The 19,296-nt window shown below is 48.2% G+C and overlaps 2 protein-coding genes across 4 annotated transcripts in view; both read right to left on the bottom strand.

The window, feature by feature from the left end:
* Window positions 1–19,296, bottom strand: part of LOC144138848 (small G protein signaling modulator 3 homolog) — a 74,836-nt gene that overhangs the window by 20,779 nt on the left and 34,761 nt on the right. For both annotated transcript variants that reach the window (XR_013315984.1, XM_077671342.1), the window contains exons 14-15: window positions 10,574–10,667; window positions 5,584–5,654 (exon numbers count right to left, since the gene is read on the bottom strand). Coding sequence is in view for 1 of the 2 variants with exons in the window: in XM_077671342.1 (XP_077527468.1) it covers window positions 5,584–5,654; window positions 10,574–10,667 (165 nt within the window). In the remaining variant the exon portion in view is untranslated. The remainder of the gene's footprint in view (window positions 1–5,583; window positions 5,655–10,573; window positions 10,668–19,296) is intronic.
* LOC144138849 (uncharacterized) lies at window positions 1,090–2,975 on the bottom strand. Of its 2 annotated transcripts, XM_077671343.1 has the most exons (5): window positions 2,637–2,975; window positions 2,360–2,564; window positions 1,660–1,793; window positions 1,379–1,443; window positions 1,090–1,317 (listed from the first exon to the last, which is right to left on the bottom strand). In XM_077671343.1, the coding sequence occupies exons 1-5, from the start codon at window positions 2,892–2,894 to the stop codon at window positions 1,281–1,283; spliced, it is 699 nt and encodes a 232-aa protein (XP_077527469.1). In that variant the 5' UTR covers window positions 2,895–2,975; the 3' UTR covers window positions 1,090–1,280. The 2 variants fall into 2 exon arrangements, with proteins under 2 accessions (XP_077527469.1, XP_077527470.1); XM_077671344.1 differs by lacking the exon at window positions 1,379–1,443 and having other exon boundaries at window positions 1,090–1,203; window positions 1,688–1,793; window positions 2,637–2,974.

The following is a 19,296-nucleotide window of genomic DNA, read 5'->3' as shown; positions in this document are numbered from 1 at the left end:
GCAAATCACATTTGCTCTGAATCTCATTAGATTTGCCATGAGACAGGGATATTGTTTACCAGGGGCTAGTTCTTTCACATTGAACAAAGCCGAATTTCGTCTTCATGGCTCCCGTCTAAGCTTCGTGCAGCCAATTGAAAAAAAGAAGACTGCCGACCTTTTTTTTCACCACTTGCAACTTTGGCCCATTTGCTGCGGACTCCCCAGAGAATACCAAACAGCTGAAACTAAGAACCGTCTCCCCTACAAACCTTCTTGGGCTTCCTTCCGTACCCATTCACGCAGAATTAGAAATATGTCACCTTTCTCCTTATCTCTGTTTTTGAAATCTTTTGGCACAGTAGCAGGCATCGCAGTACGGATGTTTTAAGGGGGAACATGGGTCGTTGGGACAGAAAAATTGCCCTGAAAAAGCATTTTTTAGGTACCACTCCTCTTTTGATTTGCACTGTTCTCCGAAAATGCCGTACTTTGAATGGTAACAGGTGCTTATAAAAGCCATAGGAGGCCCGATTTCAACAACACAAATAATTTTTTCGCAATTCCCCACTTCTTGCCACAAGTGGCATTGCAGTGATGGAAAATTCTCGAGAGATGCATCCCAGCATGTAGTGCAGCCAGGAAGATTACCGTATTTATTCAAATGTAGGCCGGCCCCGATTCTAAGCCGACCCCCGAAAGTCCGAAGGCGCGAAAAAAAAAAAAAACTTGCCTCGAATGTAGGCCGAACAAAAGGCGAGGTCAGCGTTCACAAAAAGAAAACACGTTTATTGAACAGGAAGATGCGGTGCTGGAACTCAATCAGTTTCTCTTGAAAATCACCGGGCAACTTCTGGACCATTGAGGTTCGACGACGGAGGCTAAAGCCGAAGTGCTTCATGAATTTCTGTAGGGCTAGTGCGCTGCTACTTCGGCCGTACACGCAGCGCCACCTGGAAGCCTCCGCGGCATTTTTTGCTTGTCCGGGTCTTAGCGAAGTCAGCCGCCGCCGGTAACGAAGTGTTGCGGGATGGCGCCTGTGCGGGCGAAAACACGCAAATCAGTGTACTGTTGCGTCTACGGATGCCATAACAGCTACGCCAACACTGCTGACAAGCTCCCGAAAACCAGTTTTTATTCCTTTCCGTGGAAGCCGTACGAAGAGGAGCGCAGGCTGCGCTGGATTAGGGCTGTGCGTCGTGCAAGGTAAACAAGCGCGTTTGGCGTCTCTTTTGGTCCATTTGCGTGTTGTAACTGGCGTTATTTCCATCTTTGGCCTCGTAATTTTCTTCTCTTGTTGGTTAACCACGGCTGCTCTGGATGGACCACGAGTCCGACCTGCCGAGGAAAGTGAGGCAAGATTGTTTACATTTTGCTGAGAAATGTGCGGAGGGATTACCTCATGAATAGGGAGTTCAAGGGCCATTGACAGCTCCCTCCTGGCTTCGGCTTCGGTGTTTCTGCCTGCAAAAATAAAAAAGAAAAGAAATGTGTTAATGTGGACTGAGGAGTTCTAACATGAGAAAGTTTGTTTGTTCAACAAACTTTCTTCTTCTTGTTAATATGACCTGTTTCATGCAATTTAGTTTATTCACGTGCATTTAAGACTCTATTTACTGCAAGTAAAAAGGACGGATTGAGCAAATGTTTAAGGTTGTGCACCCATACGTGAATCCTTACCGTAAGTTGTGGCTTGCGCCCAGAATGGGCGCGGTGAAGCGAGTGCAGCTGCAAGTGCTTCAAACTCTGTCCTCCTCGTTTTGATGCGGTGGGCCATCGTGCTTGTGATGCGGTGCTTCCGCTCTTGGTGCCATCTGCGACAAAATGTGCCATTTTGTATAAAATGCACAACACGCTGTGAAGCACATAAAGGCTGCAGATATAACAAACCTGTCTACAGCAGCCTGGCCCAGGGTTAAAAGCGCGATCTCCGCTATCTGCTCCACGCTTTTTTCCACAAACGTTTTGTAATACGTTTCCTCTCTCTGCTCCAGCATAGCGAGCAGGTTGCACCTGTTTATTGTCAGGGGTACCACGCTCGCCACCTGCATGGTTGCGCACGTTTCTCGCGCTTCCCCGAGCAGCGATCTGACAACCTCGATGCCGAGATTGAGACTTTCGTCTACAGCTTCTGTGGAAGCACCGGTTGGATCTGCATTTTCGTCGTGGCTGTCCTCGCACGCGATCATGTCCGCGAACGCACACCTCACGCCCGAGAATTGGGCATGTACCGTTTTCGAGCACAGGGGTTTGAGTACTGGGGCAGGCAAGGGGCGACCTGTATAAATAATTATCAAGTTGTATGATGCAATACAAAAAAGCACGCATGCTTCAATGTTGAATAATCTGAACAATTCAAGAAAGCGCTCCTCGTGCTTACTTGCAAAGAGTTCCTTTATCTGTTTCTTCGTGTCCAGGGTCGGTCGCGCAGAGGGTTTCCACCAAGCACGCGGCAACTCCGTGCACGATTTCTCCTCGTGGCTGTTTATGAAAACGGCCACCGCCGCCGCGTGTTTACACCAACCGCGGCAGCCAGCCTTGCACGAACAGCGGCCTCGCACAATGCGCCTTGGGTTCGGCGACAACTACATAAACAAAACAAATCACCATGTACGTGAAATAAGCACATAAGGGTATCTCAAATACAATTCACTCACCTCCAGCCGCACATCGTAGTCGCAAGTGCTCTTCATCTGCGGAATGCACCTGGCCACGATTTCAGACGGCGCCGTCTCGCTGAGGATTTCTTCTTTTACGCCGTACACGTGGTTGCTCGCGTAAAGCTTGATGCCGCGCCTGAAGCAACTTCCCTTGAAATACTTCTCAGGGCTCTGTATTTTACTAAAACCGCAATACAGCACGCACGATCCGCTTGGCGCCGTCATGCTGGCCTCGCGCGGACGCGGCCGAGCCATAGAGAAAGCCTTGCGGAGCTGCGTTGCACGGAACGGCGGACAAGCAAAAAATGCGGCGCGGCGCCGGAGGGGGTGCCACCGGTTCCAATCCGCCTCTTTCACAACCCCACTGCGCATGCGCAATCCCCTAGCGGCCAAGTCCCTAAGCAGTCCAGTAGGGGCAGCAGACGACATTCCCCACAGCTCCCGCACAAGCGGGAAGGGGTCGTGGTTGTATTTACATCGTTCGATTTTTTGTGTGTGCTCGTTGTGCGCGGAACAATGCCCACAACTTGTGCTGCGTTCCGCTGTAACTCGGAGTGCCGAAAAGGGAGCGGTGTCGGCTTCTATCGCTTCCCGTCGGCCGCACGCGATCGGCTACGGCGGTTTGCGTCGCTCGCGTCGGCTCGGGTGATGGGAACTATAGGCTTAGCATCCTGGCGGATATTTGGTGGCTGCTATCTGTGCAACTGCGAATGACAATCCGCAACACAACTTTTCACTACACTATCATCCCCTTTCTTGCATGTGGAACTCTATTAAGTTATAACTGCCGTTTGAGCGATCGGTGACCAAGACATCTGCGTAGCCTGTTTCGATGCTTCCGCGCAGGTATCGCCATCTCTCGACCGCTCGGCGCACCGCGCGCCGCGGCGACCGGTCAGCGTAGGCGGCTTGCATCGCGGCAGATATATCTGATCGCCGCTTTTAAAATAAGCCCTGACAACAATCCCTAGCACAATTTTTCACCACACTAACACCTACTTTCTCGCATGTGGAACTTTTTAGCGATCAGATTGATTCAGAAGAGCAGCGACAAGCGCGGTTGCTACCGTGGTCTGCGTCGGTTCGAGCCGCTGAGTGTGCCGAGCTGGCAGGCGCGGCCGGCGTGTGCGCGGACTGTTTCCGAGGGCAGAAAACGCTTCACGATTGCTTGCTTTATCCATTTCTTGCGAACAAACGCGCAGAATCTACAAATTCAGCTCAGCGATCATCGTAGTTGACCATGGAGCAAAAACAGTGGGCGGAGCGACGCCGACGACGCATCTCATGCGCGCATCGGGCCGTCTCAAATTCACGCGTATGACTAGTCGTGGCGACAGTCGTAACGATCAGTCGCATGCGAATCGCGTGTACCAATCGTACATGTGTCCAGCGCTTCATTTTGCGAACTGCCGGCCTTTGTTGAGCTGGCGATCGCACTTCATGCCAGACGACTCCAAGTACTGCTCGCTCTGCTGCTCGCTCTGCTGCTCGGACGGCACACGGATCTGTCCGAGATTTCTCTGCCAGCCCTCATTCAGTGATAAGAAGCCGCCTGGTATTATGTGATGACCAGGGGCTGTCATCTTAAGGCGTTATAACACCAATACAGAAGAAAAACTTCGGCTGCTCCTCGCCGTAATGTGGGATTGCCGTGCATACAACGAGAACGCAGCCGGAGGAAACGCCGGCAAGCCCTACGGCTTCAACTTCCGCTAGGCACGCTAGGTGGCAGCACACCGCAATGAAAGAGGCGGATTCAGTGGCGCCTCCAAACGAGCGCACGAGGCCTGTAGCCAGCCCCGACTGGCTTTGAAGTGTGCCCGCGATAAGCCTCGTTCCCTTAAAAGCTCCCTTGCTTTTGCCTGGAGCACTTCCGTCGTTACTGGAAGGGCAGCTGCTCGCTGCGTCTGAACGAAGTCAGCCAATGCCATCTCCATTTCATGGTGACGGCATTCTCGTGGTTCGGTGATTGCCAACCTCGTTGCGGCGCACGCAAATATCCTCTCCCGTTGCGTCCTCCAACCACTCCAACGACGGACATTTTTTTCATCCACGCCGAAGTCCCGCCCGGCTTGAACGTTCGACGACAACTCCGCGGCTAAAACAACTTTTCTTTTAAAAGCGGCACTATAATGGCACCGCTTCTTTTTGAACTGTCAAAACCAAACGCCACACCGCACGCAGGCCACTGTCCGCACAATTCAAAATGGCGGCCTATGGCCCTTAAGTGGCTACTGGCTCGTCTAGTAATGGCTACAATACTTTCTTTTCTGGGTGGCGCTAGCTGCGCGCTACTTCACTTGGAAATTGGCGCGTATTTCAAAATCCTCGAATCTAAGCCGACCCTGGAATTTGATATATCAGTATTTCAAAAAAACTATCGGCTTAGATTCGAATAAATACGGTATATTTTTTTGCCCTGTGAAGTTAATTGTTTGACCAACCCAATAAGGGAAGCAGAGTTTGCATTTCAGTAATTGTTTAATTCCGTTATTGTTAACTGGTTAGCAGCAGTACTTCAAACCTAGGAGTTTGAATTGATGTCAACTTGTATGTGATTGCAAAACAAACAAACAAAACAACAAAAAAAAAACTCCTTCTCACATTTCATTGTCCACAACTTCTGGTATGCATTCATGCCGTGCAGGCAATTTTTTGCTGAATAGTTTTTTCCTTAACAATCAAGGAAGATTTTCAGTTAACTCGGAAACTAATTGCTTCACATCAGAACTAATTGTATGTTTGAAATCAGCTAAAAAAACTGAACAAGCCCATGAAGTTTCATCAAAACTGGTTGGAAAAAGCAAAAAAAACAAGTTTCTAAAGCCAGCGTGTGCCCTTAAATCGGTTCAGTCAATTACTCTATTTATTTACGTTTGGTTTTAGCACTAAAAGCAAAGCCACACCCAGCGTGTTTGCAGCCAGCGCAGAAAGGAAAGCTCACCTGTAGGTCTTGCACAGGACCAGCCGAGAGTAGACCGAGTTGAAGTCTTTCTCAACCTCCTTGTTGGCAACCTCGAGACAAAGAAAATAAAAAAAAAGGTATAAAACAACGCTTCATTCTGCCTAACCAACACAGGCCATGCTGTTTTCTTTTTGTTACGTTGGTGTTGCGAAGTATTTTTTGACCAGCTTGGATCTTCCTGGTCAAATACATCGATGCAGAGATAAAGGGCTAACTCGTTGAGAAGTTCTAACAACAACAAAAAAAAAAAGTTGACGGAGATCACAAAAAAGATGGGTCAAATTTGACAGTCATGTTTCCTTAATTAAATCAACAAATGCCACATATGAAGCGTGAAAAGAGCGAGCCACACAGCACCAGTTGCTGCTTCAACATGCACAATTAAGCGTGCAACATGAACACGAACCACGTTCGAAAGCACTACTACAAGACCTGCTCTCTCCTATAAACCCTATACGCCTCGAGCACTGTTTGTAGGGGCTTTACGGAAATCCCCCTAGCGGCCCGTTCCGAAAGCAGTTGCGGGAGTCTCCGGCCTGCTCCCCAATGTCACTGATGCTTTTGGGGCATGCTCAAGACTGAGATTTCATGTTTGCATGCATTCGAAATACATATTAATGTGCAGCAGTCACTCTGTTCGCAAATGTGGTGTATTTGCGAGAGTGTAAGCGTTTCCGTCGTGATCTTGGTGCGGCACATTCGGTCTGTATGAGCAGCAGGTGCGTGTCACAGACTGGCATCGCAAAGCCAGCTAATGCATGGAGCTGATTGTAATTGCACTGCCCTGAAATTTACTAACAGTGTCTCCATAAGCAGCCTTTCCTCAGATGGTCGTGCTACAGCTACACACCGTGATGTAAATTGGTTTGTGCGATTACATAATCTAGCGAAGTCCTCATACCTGACAGCATGTGACACTTGCCCATATCATACCTCGGATATTGATCACTACCCTGGACAAGCCAATGTGGCATCAATTTCACGAAAATTCTACGAAAGAAGTACGGTGGATAATGCATTATCTGGATACATTTCGGAGGTGCCTTCTGCTTTCACTCTTTCTTAGACACTACTTTGAACCACCTGGCATAAAAAAAAAAAAAAAACATTAGCGGGGACTGTGTTGAACCTTGTGTTCTTTTTCTTTTTGCTTTCATTATCAACGCACGAGCCACACAGAAACTCAGCATGACTTACCGGATTTACAGTTTAGTTCATTATATCTGATAACTCACTATATCACCATTTGTCATTAGGGTTGGAGTGTATTTTTTTATGAAGTGAGGTAAGCAAAATGTTTAGCTGGAACCACTAACGGCATGGGATAATTTGGGTGCGAGAGTGAGAAAAACATTTCATAAAGCCAAGTAAAAAAAAAAAAAAAAAACAGACGGGTGGGTAACCTTTTCTCAGTCAAGAAAGCTCCGAGCTGTTGTCACTGCTAGGGCCTGTGACATTAAATGTTCTTGGATTTCTCAGCGAATACTTTGAAACAACTAGACATCAACAACTGTTATTTAGTCACACCTGAGGATTTGCCAGCTTCGAGCTCAATTTGGAGGCTGTGGATGGAAGAACGTTGTCGTCATCAGAGAAAATCCAGTACATTTACACTATTTACAGAGAACCGTGTTCTAAGCAGCCATCTTGTTGCCTCGCCTAGTCATCTTCATCTTCTCCTGTGTGTGCTACTGCTCAGCTATGTTCCTTCTTCGACGTCGTCGTCCTTGAAAGTTCCAAAAGAGGCACTTAGAGGGGACATGGCTCTTAAAACAATTTCATTTAATTTTTAGGTAAACTCTGTGAAACTTGTCAGTCTTGCTGCTTTTTTTCCACCGCTTTCAAATACATATGCCATTATTTTTTGAGTAAGTCAATCAGTTACCCAGATAATTGGAGATATTTAGCCATTTTTGGAGGAACAATAGGCAGAAAAATGCTAGTCACAGAACTGTAATCTTTATATTTTCCAATAGAACTGTGAATCCTGGTGAGTGCAATAAGAGAACCGGTTTTTTGATGCACCACTTGGAATTAATTTTACAGCTCACTAAACTTTGGTGGCACCAGTGGCAATGAACCATTTTGAATGACCATTTCAAACACCAGAGTTTAATGAGCTGTAAAATTAGTTCCCAGCAGTGCACCACAAAAAAACAACCATTTCTCTTACTGCACTCACCAGGATTCACAGTACTGTTGGAAAATATAAAGATTACAATTTTATGGCTGACACTGTTTTGTCTATTGTTCCCCCACAAATGGCTAATTATTTATAATTATCAAATAATGCCATATTTAAAATCGGTGGGAAAAAGGAGCAAGACTGACAAGTTTCACAGTGCTTACTTAAAAATTAAAGGAAGCTGTTTTAAGAGCAATGTACCCCCTCAAGCTTGAGTAGAGCACTGCACGGGCCGGATTTTAAGGCCCAAGCCCGGCCCGGGCCCGTCGTATCAAGCCCAGGCCCGGCCCAGGCCTGGTCATCTATTTTTGAGCATAGGTAGGGCCCACATTGTGTGACCAGACCCGGTCTTACACGCTGAAGAAAATTCATTTCTTATATTTGGTTGAGTGTCCTCGTAGCGGGCAATCAGACAGAGCCGCTAGTCTGTTCAAGCACGTCATGAACTGAAGCGCAAAAAAATCAGGGTTTAAAAGCACACGTAGTTTAGCTTACACCGTCTGAATTAAACGCCACATCGGCGTAACAGCTCGTATTCTTACACGAGAGACACCACTACCTTTGATGACCAGACTCTTGGCAACTTCACGTAGTTGTCTCGGCCGCAAGTCGGTATTGCTAAAATTTTTGCTCCGCGTTTGAATCCATGAGTATGTACGTGTTGAAATATTTAACCTGCAGTGGTTGTTAAGCGCTGGTGCTTGTCTAGCACACGAGTTTGATTCCCGGCCACGACAGCCGCATTTCCATTGGTGCAACAACTAAAACACACGTGTATATAGACATCGGTGCAGAGCTCCAGGTTGCCTGAATTGAATGCCCTTCCTTGCTAGGGCATTCCTTGTAATCGTATCTTTGGTATGCTATACACCTAAATATAAAATCTTGATGCAGTACATGAAATGCCATTCAAATTACAGTATAGTGACCATCAGACCTAGCAAAACACGTTTTGAAAACGATGCGTACAACTAACATCAAGAAGCGTGTAAAAGTAAACTTAGAATATTCATTTTAATGCTCTTTTTTACACTTCGCGTCAGGAATATTAACGGCAGGGCCTATGCATTCAAGCCTGAGCCCAGCCCGGGCCTGCCGATAATTGGCTTTCGGCAGCCGCGCCCGGCCCACGGGCCGGGTCGGGCCCGGGCCCGTGCAGGGCTCCAAGCTTGAGATAGTGCCTAAACAAATAACAAAAAAAAAAAAAAAAAAACCTCGTACAGCCTATGCTCGTTACAACGGATCCGCCAACAACGGACTTCCAGTTACAACAGACCATTTCTGTCGGTTTGTCTGGTCCCCATGCATTTTAAATGGAGTCCGCTCTGCTCACAACGGACCCGGCTAGAGCAGACTATCGGCTACAACAGACTAAATTTTAGGTGCAAATTGTTTTGACTGAATGCTTATGGCGGACTTCCGCAGGCCGGCATCCGACTACAACAGACTAAATTTTAGGTGCAAATTGTTTTGACTGAATGCTTATGGCGGACTTCCGCAGGCCGGCATCCGATATGCTTTTTCTTTGTTTAGTTTGGCAAGAAAACTGTTATGTCAGGCAACATTGTTGGCAGCCGGGTCGTTGGCGCAGCCAGGCCAAGCCAGTGCCAGAAGCTGTTTTTTTGTGTGTGTGTGTGTGCGATGGTTTGTGCGACCAGCGGCATGAACGGCAGGGTAGCCGATTTCACTGTCAGATAAATTAAGCGTAATTAACGCTGTACAACATGGGGAAAAACCGGCCAACATCACCAGAAGTACATGCCTGTCTAAGCAGACAGTCCGCTCCACTGTCAAGAACAAGGCTGCTATCGATAAACGCGACTCCGGTGAGGTTGAAAACGGCGCTGTCGAACTCGAATACGCGAAGTGGTGCACTTGGAGTAGTCTGCCCTCGTCATAGTTTCATTATGTAATAAAGAACTCGGGTTCAGTGGAGTTCGGTCTTTATTATTTCCACGCATGCATCGCTCTTGTTCCGTTCAGTGAAAAGATAAGAAATGCCTCAAGTGGGGGGTTGGTTCCCATCCATTGTGTGCAATCTGCCAGTAACCGTGCGCAGTCCAACTGGTCTAACTTATGATTTCACAGCTGTCCTTGATCAGATTATTTCTTATCAGGTGTTTCAATGACCAGAATAAAATCATTAAAAATGTGGAAGCTGCCTTGAGGGGACGTCAGGCAGCAATCCGATTTGTTTGACGAACGGTTTTGGGAAAACCTGCCTCGTCACGAAGGGATTTAAAAAGGGCCTAGCTATTTCTGATGGCCACGACTGATGTTTTATAGCTGGTTAATTGCTCCTAGTTATATTCTTGCTTCTTTTGTTCAGCTTATCATGCGTCTTTACGCACTTGACTGCATGCGCTAAGCCTTTTCCAAGTGCCGGTGCTAAGCTTTGGAAACAGTGTTTAGGCGATTCTTTGCCCTCGCGCAGACACTGTGCAGAGGTGCTGCAGGTGTGTAGAAAGAAAAAAGTGTCTGTCCTATGTATATGCAATATCGGTCAAAGTACCCACTTTAGCGCTCATACCCCCCTCCCCATCGGATACTGCATACTTTGGCTATAGCGGACGTTTTTTTTCCGGATTAAGAGGGTCTGTTGCAACGGGTGTAAGACTGTATCCGCATCACTAGTTTGCTTTGACTTGCTGTCCAGATTCACCTAAAAAAATGTCACCTACAGAGCACAGCAGCTAAACGGGGGCAATACAAAAGGAGCTTCACTGATAGCACCTCGATAGCTCCAACAAAACGAGCCCCTTCCGAGCGGACCCGGCCACCCACCTCTTCGATGAAGAGCCACGGGTGGCAGACTCCACCCAGGATGGTGGACCGCTTCATGCCGTACTCCAGCACAGCTTTCAAGGCCGGGCATAGCCTGCATGGTGATGAAAAGAGAGCCGTATTGTCAACATTCGAAAAGGTCTGCTTGTACATTCAGGTTTCAACATACAATATGATGTAGCGAAATTTGTCCGTGCGTGTGACACAACATCATGACCTATCACTAGAGACCAGAACTTCAGCAGGGGTGGAAGCGGGCTTGAGCCTTTGGGAGCAGCTCAGGGAGCAGGAATAACGCCCATTTTGGATTAGCCTCAGAGCAGTAAAAGGGTAGTTTTGGAGCAGCCTTGGAGCCCAAACGACAGTATTTGGTGCCTATATTTGCCTAATGGCACTTTTCAGAGCCTATTATAGGCGCCTAACCTCGATTTTTTGTGCCTAAAGTTCCGGTCTCTATCCATCACCGTCGCAATCACGACCCATTCCCATAGGGCAAGAATACATAGACGGTGAGACGGCCCACTATGGCAAGCAGCACGGGCAAGCAACCAGATAATGTCCCAATGAAAAGCCAAGCGAACTGCAAAGCTTTGTCGCTGTTACGGCGAAGGAGAGGGTGGCGGCACCCGATGGACGAAATGATAGTGGCCACCATACTTTCCAAAATTGCACAATGAAATGCCGATCCCGGCAGCCATGCTGTTTTAGATGCGACTGCATCTCATTCACTCGCCTTGTCCCTCCAAACGGCGTTGTTGTCCGTCCACACCCCTCCCCCTACACTACAAAAAAAAATAGTACCGTATTTACTCGCATAATCCTCGCACTTTTTTTTCGGAAAAGTCAACGCAAAGTTAGGGGTGCGAGAATTAGGAGGGGAAAAAAAAAAATCCGGTGCACAGTGTTGCCAATTTGCCTTATGCCAATCCCGCTAAATGTAGTGGTCGTTTTTTGTATAGGTAAGCTCAGTGTTGCCAACAACAGCTATTTCTTTTTATTTTATTATTTGCAACGTAAACATTCTCCAGTCGATCAGCGACCATGAAATTGCCGCCGTTGCTTTCTGGCGCGCGCCTTATCTCGTCGTCGTATGTGCGTGCCCTACTCCAGTAACGCACGTTGAAGTCGGTGACGCCGAACCGCCTGCCTGCGGCACGGTTGCCGTGTTCGATCGCGTACTCTTTCGCTTTCAATTTGAAAGCGGCAGTGTAGCTGGCGTTCCTCCCCATGGCGAAGCGGCACCAAGCACAAAACAATTAGATCAAAAAGTTCTCAAAACGGCAGCGAGCTATCCACCACTGACGCGAGTGACTCACTGACTGCTGCCACTCAACGGCGGGACCACGACGGCGACACGACGACACGACAGCGGGCTGCGCGAACACAGTCTAGTTGCGCGCACGCGAAGCATGCGTGAAACCGGCTCAAGGACAGTGTGAGTAGCGTGTTAGGGCGCCTGTTAGGGAGTAGCCATGCAGGTTGTTAGGGCGTCTGGATGGCCTTGGATACACAGCGCTCTCCGCCGAACGGAAAAGCGGCGGGGGAGGGCGCGCGTTGGAGAGCGCGTGCACCATGCGGGTTTCGCGAGCAGGCAACTTTCGCCGCTGCAAAGTTGGGGGTGCGAGGATTATGCAAGGAACCAAAAAATTCAAGTTTTGGTGGGGGTGCGAGGATTACGCGAGTAAATACGGTAGTTAGCGGCGCCCGGTTTCGATCCCACGACCCTGTGGGCGGAACGCGAGGTACATGGTGCTCTTCCCACTGCGCCACAAAACCGATACAGAATCAAATGCTACGAACGCGCCTTACATCCTTGACTCATTAAAACTACGTCAAGAAGCTACTGATATGATGGGGCAATGATTAACACTTGCAATAAAACAAAAGAAGCTCCCACTTACAGCAACAATGATGGAGTAAAGGTCGTTGTGACAGCGAAGCCCAAAGCATACCACTTAGCGAGATTGACCAAGATTGGCCAATAAAACATAATAATAATCATAAAACATAATAATCATACGCGTTCCCGACACGTTTCACGCGATTTCAGAATCAATCCAACGGAAATACCAACTGAACCCCACGATGCGTCGCATCTCGCGGGGAGGTGGGTGCAATTTTGTCTCCCACGACAGCTGCCAACAAGACACAAGTTTGGTTCATTCGAAAGATTGCCTCGTTAGAATAATACTGACACCACTTTTAACGTAAACTTTGCTCAAATAAGCGACACAATTAGGAAAAAAAGGGAATGGCCATGCGACCCACTAGCTCATTTCTCGCAACAGAACCTGTGATGTCATACCAGCCAGCTCTGCAATTGGCTGAGGCCGGCAAACGCAAACGCAAGTTAGGCAGGGCTTATAAGGTTGCACAAAGAACTATTTTCACTTAAATGTAGTGCATATTCATTTCATAACAGTAAGAATGGTGGGACAAACAGTGGAAGTTATGAAAGCACACGTAAGCATAGAAGTACTGATGTGTACTGCTGTTGGTACTGCGTGCACTATGCTTCGTTTAGATGCACAGCACTGCGGCACTTTGGGGTTGTCTCGGAGAGAGAGAGAGAGAGAATACATTTATTGAGCGTCTAAATTGGGAGTGGTTCCGTATTCACTGGGGCCCATATGATGTCATGGCCGCCTGCGCCCGGTCGACCAGCGCTAGCTGGGTCGCCAGTGAGGAGCTGGACACCAAAATCTCCCATTGCTCTCAAAAGAGGGGGTGGGGGGATGGAGGAGGGGTGGATTTTCTGAGCTGAAGTCGCACTCCCTAATTATGTGGCGGAGTGATCCTGGTTTTTTACAAAATTTGCATTCGGCAGAGTATTGCTCCGGGAACATGAGGTGTAGCCTTGTTGGGTGGGGGAAGGATCCAGATTGAATGAGGCGAAAGACTGTCTGCTGCTCCTTAGAGAGGCTAGGATGAGGCGGAGGGAGTGTCTGTCTTTCTAGCCGATAGTGCTGCGTGATTTCTCTGAAAGTGATAAGCGGGCAGTACTCCACGCCTTCCTCCGCAGCCTGGGGTGCGAGTGCGCAGGCTTGTTGGTGGGCAAACTCGTTACCCTCCATGGAGGCGTGAGCAGGCGTCCACACCAATTTGATTTTTCTATTTGCTATTTTGTTCTGCAGCAATCTAAGGGTCACTGGTGACACCCATCCTGATTGGTAGTTCCGATATGCTTGCTGCGAGTCGGTGACAATTGTTTGTGCCGGCGTCTGTGTGATGGCCAGAGAAATTGCCATCTCCTCCGCTTCAGTGATATCCGTGGTCTTGACTGTTGCGCTTACAAGGAGACTGTTCTTGGTCGATACCACTATTGTTGCGTATGGCTTGCCTCTACAGAGGGAGGCGTCCATTTATACGACTCCGGGGTCTTTTCCAAAGCTCGTGTTGAGCGCTCGAGCTCTCGCTGCTCTTCTCGCCTCGTCATGGGTGGGGTGCATGTTTCTTGGCAGTGGGTGAATAATTAAAGACTGGCGCCAGGAGGATGGTATCTGTACCTGCGGGATCGCGTCGAGGGCCGCCCACCCTATGTTGAGAATTTTTCGTGCATCTTTAGTGCGGCTGAGTCTGGCCTTTTGACTGGATAGATGACCTTCGATCAGTTCTTCTGCGGTGTTGTGTATGCCCATCCTGAGCAGCTTGTCTGTGGACGCGCTCATGGGTAGTCCTATGGCATGCTTGACTGACTTCCGTATGAGTATATTGAGGAGATTTATGTCGCTTTTGTTTAGTAAGAGGTACGGCGTGATGTAGGTTATCCTTGAAATGACGAATGCCTCGACCAAACGCAGGGTATCCGCCTCTTTCATTCTTCTCTTCCTTGTTGACACATTCATTCCTCTCTTCCTAATCGTGTGCATTATTTGATCGGTAGTTTGCTTCAGTTTTTTTAGGGAGATGTCACTCTTGGTGTCTGCTTGTAGGTGAACTCCTAGGATTTTAATGCTGGGACTAGGAATTATCGCATGTCCCTCTAGTTGGACTTGGATGTCTTCCTTGATGTTCTTCTTGGCTTTCGGGCGGACAACAAGGAGTTCAGACTTTTGTGGCGCACACTGGAGGCCACAGGCCTTGGCATATTGATTTATGACATCCGTTGCCCTCTGGAGTGTGTCCTGAATATCGCCGAGGGACCCAGTTCCCGTCCAGACGGTGATATCGTCAGCATAGAGAGCATGCTCAAGGTTATCTATGGCGTCGAGTCTTCTGGGGAGGTCAAGCAAGGCGACATTAAATAACAACGGTGACAGCACAGATCCCTGGGGCGTGCCTCTAGCTCCTAGTTTTATCGGGTCGGATGTGGCATCTCCTATCCTGAGTGTGGCAGTGCGGTCCGAGAGGAAGTTGCGGATGTACTCGTACGTCCGCGTTCCGCAGTCCGTAGCATTGAGGTTCCTCAATATACTTGCGTGAGTCACGTTGCCAAACGTGCCCTTGAGATCGAGGGCCAGGATGGCCCGGGGGGAGTGGCGCGTAGCTTGCTTGAGTACCTCCTCCTTGAGTTGAAGGAGTGTGTCCTGGGTTCCTAGATGTTTGCGGAACCCACACATTGTCGTGGACATTTGCTCTGTGTCGTCCAAATGTTTCTGAAGGCGGCTGAGCACAATTTGCTCCATGACTTTCCCAACACAGGAGGTCAGGGATACTGGCCTTAAATTATCTATGTGGGGAGATTTTCCAGGTTTGGGTATGAATCTTATCTCGGCCGTTTTCCATTGAGCGGGGAACTGTCCCGTCTCCCAAACAGTGTTGAGATGTTCCAACAGATTTATTAAGGAGTCGTCTCCAAGGTTTTTTAGTAGTCTGTAGGTAATGGCATCCGGTCCCGGGGCACTGGACTTCCTGCTCTCGGCTATTGCTGCATGGAGTTCATGGAGGAAAATAGGTCGATTGAGCTCTTCGTTGGGCTTTCCAGAATAGGGTCGGAGTTCTTCTACAGGTTCCGTTTTGAGGTACCTGTCTCGGAAGTCCTGCGTTAGCTTCTCGGTGTCGCCTCCGTAGTTGTTAAGCGTGCGAACCATGCTGCGGTTGATCTCGCCCTTACTCGTGAGTGGATTGATTAGATGCCTCAGTAGCTGCCATGTTCTCTTAGTGGACAGAGTGCCTTGGAGGCCGTCGCACAGCTGGAGCCAGTTATCTCTGCACAGAGTGGAGGCGTATTCCACTGCCACCTTGTTGATTTTGTTGATTTTTTTGCGGAGTTTGCGGTTATGTCTCTGTCTTTTCCATCTTTTTGTGAGACATCGCCTCGCTTCCCACAGGTGGAGTAGACGGGCGTCTACACAGGGAGTCTGGTGCGTCGTGACAATAGATTGGGTATGCTTTCTCATAAGCTCTACTTGTTCCACGGCCCACTGCTCGTAGGTTTGCCTCTCTGGGAATGATGTTTTGAGTTGGTCTTCTCTGAACTTGTCCCAGTTGATTATCTTGACTGTCCCTGTCTTGGCCCTGAAGGAGTTCCCCCGTACGGTGAGTTTGATTATATTGTGATCGGAGGCGAGGTTTACATTTGTGTTTGTCCATGCAACATCTAGCGAGCCAGCCATCAGTTAAAGATCGGGGGTAGTGTCTCTGGCTGTGCTTGTACCTTGGCAAGTGGGGGTCTGGGGGTCGTTAAGGAGGACTAAGTTGGATTGATCAATGAAGTTGGCAATTTCTTTGCCTCTTTTGGAGCAGAACTTGTATCCCCATAATGTGTGGGGGGCGTTGAAGTCTCCTAATAGAAAGGTGGGCCCGTCTTTAGCAACGCGCATGGTGTCTTGAAAGGTTTCCATAATTTCGGGCTTCCGATTTGAAGGGCGGCAATAAGAGTTGAGAATAAAAATGTTTTCGGTGTTGCCGATTTGACGGTTGTGGATTTCCACCAGGGTGTGCTCGCACCCTTTCTGGGCCGTGAGATGCTGCGTTGCCGCTATGTTTTTGTGAACAAGAATGGCAGTAGCCCTGCCCGATGGGTCGGTGTACGAGACGTATCCCGGGATTTTGGGTTTGCAGTTTGTTTCCTCTAATGCAATGATGTCTGGTTTCACTTCTAGGGTTTGTATATATTGCTGCAATTCTCCTGCCTTGTCTTTGAAGCCGCGGCAGTTCCACTGCAAAATGGTCATTGTTTCGATTCGTTCAGTGCGCGGCCTCATCTTGCGAAAGGGGATTGTTACCGGTTGACAACTTGCAATCGGTACCTGGCTTATTGTAAGGAGTCGCCCTTTTGGCTGCACGCTGGGTGAGGACAACTTGATTAACGCTAGCTTCGAGGTTGGTTATCCGCAGTGCGCTGGCGGTTCTATCCTCAAGCAAGGACTTTTGAAAAGCGTTCATCTGTTCGGCCATGAGTTGGACGGCATCCAGAATCGTTTGGAGTGGGTTCTTTCCACATTCGAGCCCCTCCGTGGTTTGTGCGGTAATTTCGGTGTCCATGTCAGCTCCTCCTTCAGGAGTGCAGTTTTGTTGTGCGGCCTGGTTTTCCCTTCGAGCTTTTTTGCGTTTATCACCGGACCCGTGTAGTTGTGCCCTTTCTACCGCCTCCAGCCGGGTGTGGAGTGCCTGGATTAGTTCATTTTGCTTTTCGATTTGCTGGGCTTGCTTAGAGATGTGCTCTGCCTGTTGCTTAAGGGGGGACACTGGTCTTAAAACAATTTCTTTTAATTTTCAAGTGAACTCTGTGAAACTTGTCAGTCTTGCTGCTTTTTTCCCACTGATTTCAAATATGCCAGTATTTTTTCAGTTGGTCAATTAGTTACCAAGATAATTAGAGATAATTAGCCATTTTGCCCCAACAATTAACAAAACAGTGTTGGTCACAAAACTGTAATCTTTATATTTTCCATTACTATGAACCCTGCTGAATGCAATCTTGGAAACAGTTTTTTGATGCACCGCTTGGAACTAATTTTACGGCTCATTAAACTTCGGTAGCACCAGTGGCAAGGAACCATTTTCAGTGCCCATTTCAAACACCGAAGTTTAATGAGCTGTAAAATTAGTTCCAAGCGATGCATCAAAAAACTGTTTCCAAGATTGCATTCAGCAGGGTTCATAGTAATGGAAAATATAAAGATTACAGTTTTGTGACCAACACTGTTTTGTTAATTGTGGGGGCAAAAATGGCTAATTATCTCTAATTATCTTGGGAACTAATTGACCAACTGAAAAAATACTGGCATATTTGAAATCAGTGGGAAAAAAGCAGCAAGACTGACAAGTTTCACAGAGTTCACTTGAAAATTAAAAGAAATTGTTTTAAGACCAGTGTCCCCCCTTAAGGAGAGTGCGTAATTGGTTACATTCGTGGCACGGACTGCTTGATGCTTTAGCTAACGGGGGAAAGTCTTTTGCAAAATCGAGAGCAATGGTAGATTCTTTGCCTGTCCAGCTCACCTTTTTGGTTGCATCGCTTTCTTGGGGCCTGTTTTGGGACGGCTGCCTTGTCCCCGATCTCGGACGGTGGCTTCGGGCTAGAGAGCCTCTTCGTTTGGCTGATGTGGTGGACCGGTCTGTGGAACGGCCTCTGGAATGATCATGGCTCCGTCCACGGGGGGGTGGAAGACCGGGCCCGGTCACTGCTGGGAGTCCAGTCCCGCCGTGATTCTCGAGCGGACGACTGCTGCTGCTTTCTGAACTTGCGTTGCCGGATGATGTGGGGTGTGATGAAGCGCTCTGGACACCCCCTGGATGCCGTGAGATGGGGGCCCGAGCAGAGGGAGCACTTGGCTACGCAGGTGTGGTTTTGAACTGGGTCCCTGGTGCCGCACTGATGGCAGACCGTGACGCTTGGTTGAGGGCAGGCAGTGTTGCGATGACCTAACTCGTGGCAGCGGGTGCAAACCGCAACAGTCTTCTTATACAACGTACAGCGGTGTTCCGCGCCGTACAGTCTCACGTAATGAGGAACCTTAGGCCCCGCGAATGTCAGAATAACCGTCGAGGATTCCTTGTCTATTCTCCTGCACGAGTATACCTCGAATCCGTCTTGGTCAATGTTCTGAATGATTTGTTCATCGGAGAATTCGACGGGGACTTCTCGGATGACTCCCTTTACCGCGTCGTCCGGCGCTAGCCCGTACAGCATGACAGCGTGGGTTGCGTTGTTTAGAATAATTTGCTTTAGCTTGAATAATAACTTGGCTACTTCTTTCGAAGGAGTGCTCACCGTGGCGGTGCAGGGTTCGTACAGGCTTCAAAAGCAAAAATTCAAGGGTTTTCAAGGACTTTCAAGGACCACAAAACACATTTTCAAGGTCCCCGTCTAATGTTTTATCTGGGATTATTTATAACTTTTCCAACACAATGCAAAAGTTTTTTATTGCACAATATCTAAGCACATTAGTGCACATTCAGATAGGTGCTAACGGGTTCGTAAATGCTCCCCCAGCTTCATTTTTTTATTTCATGCCTGGTATTTAGACGTTTTTCTTTTTTCTTGGTGTTTTGCTGAGACTGTTTGATTTCAAAACTTAGTTAATGCTGCGTGCATCTCCTGCTTTGTCAGCAAGAGTATCAGCTGAAATTAAACCAAGCAAGTGTTGCTTCAAGACAGGATGAACTATGTACACATCCACCATTTTCACGTAAAAGCAAACGTCGATGGAGCGTATGAGTAACAGCAAACATGCACTGAGCAACCATCCATAGACTAGATGGAAGATGCAACATAGAGAACAGAAGCTGGCTTTCACTGGATTGTATAGTGATATAGATTGGATTGACAAGTGCCT

Source organism: Haemaphysalis longicornis, unplaced genomic scaffold (genome assembly GCF_048455015.1).
Source record: "Haemaphysalis longicornis isolate Haplotype H1 unplaced genomic scaffold, Haemaphysalis longicornis Haplotype H1 scaffold_5, whole genome shotgun sequence".
NCBI classification, from domain to species: Eukaryota; Metazoa; Arthropoda; class Arachnida; order Ixodida; family Ixodidae; genus Haemaphysalis; species Haemaphysalis longicornis.
This window is presented reverse-complemented; position numbering and strand designations above follow the sequence as displayed.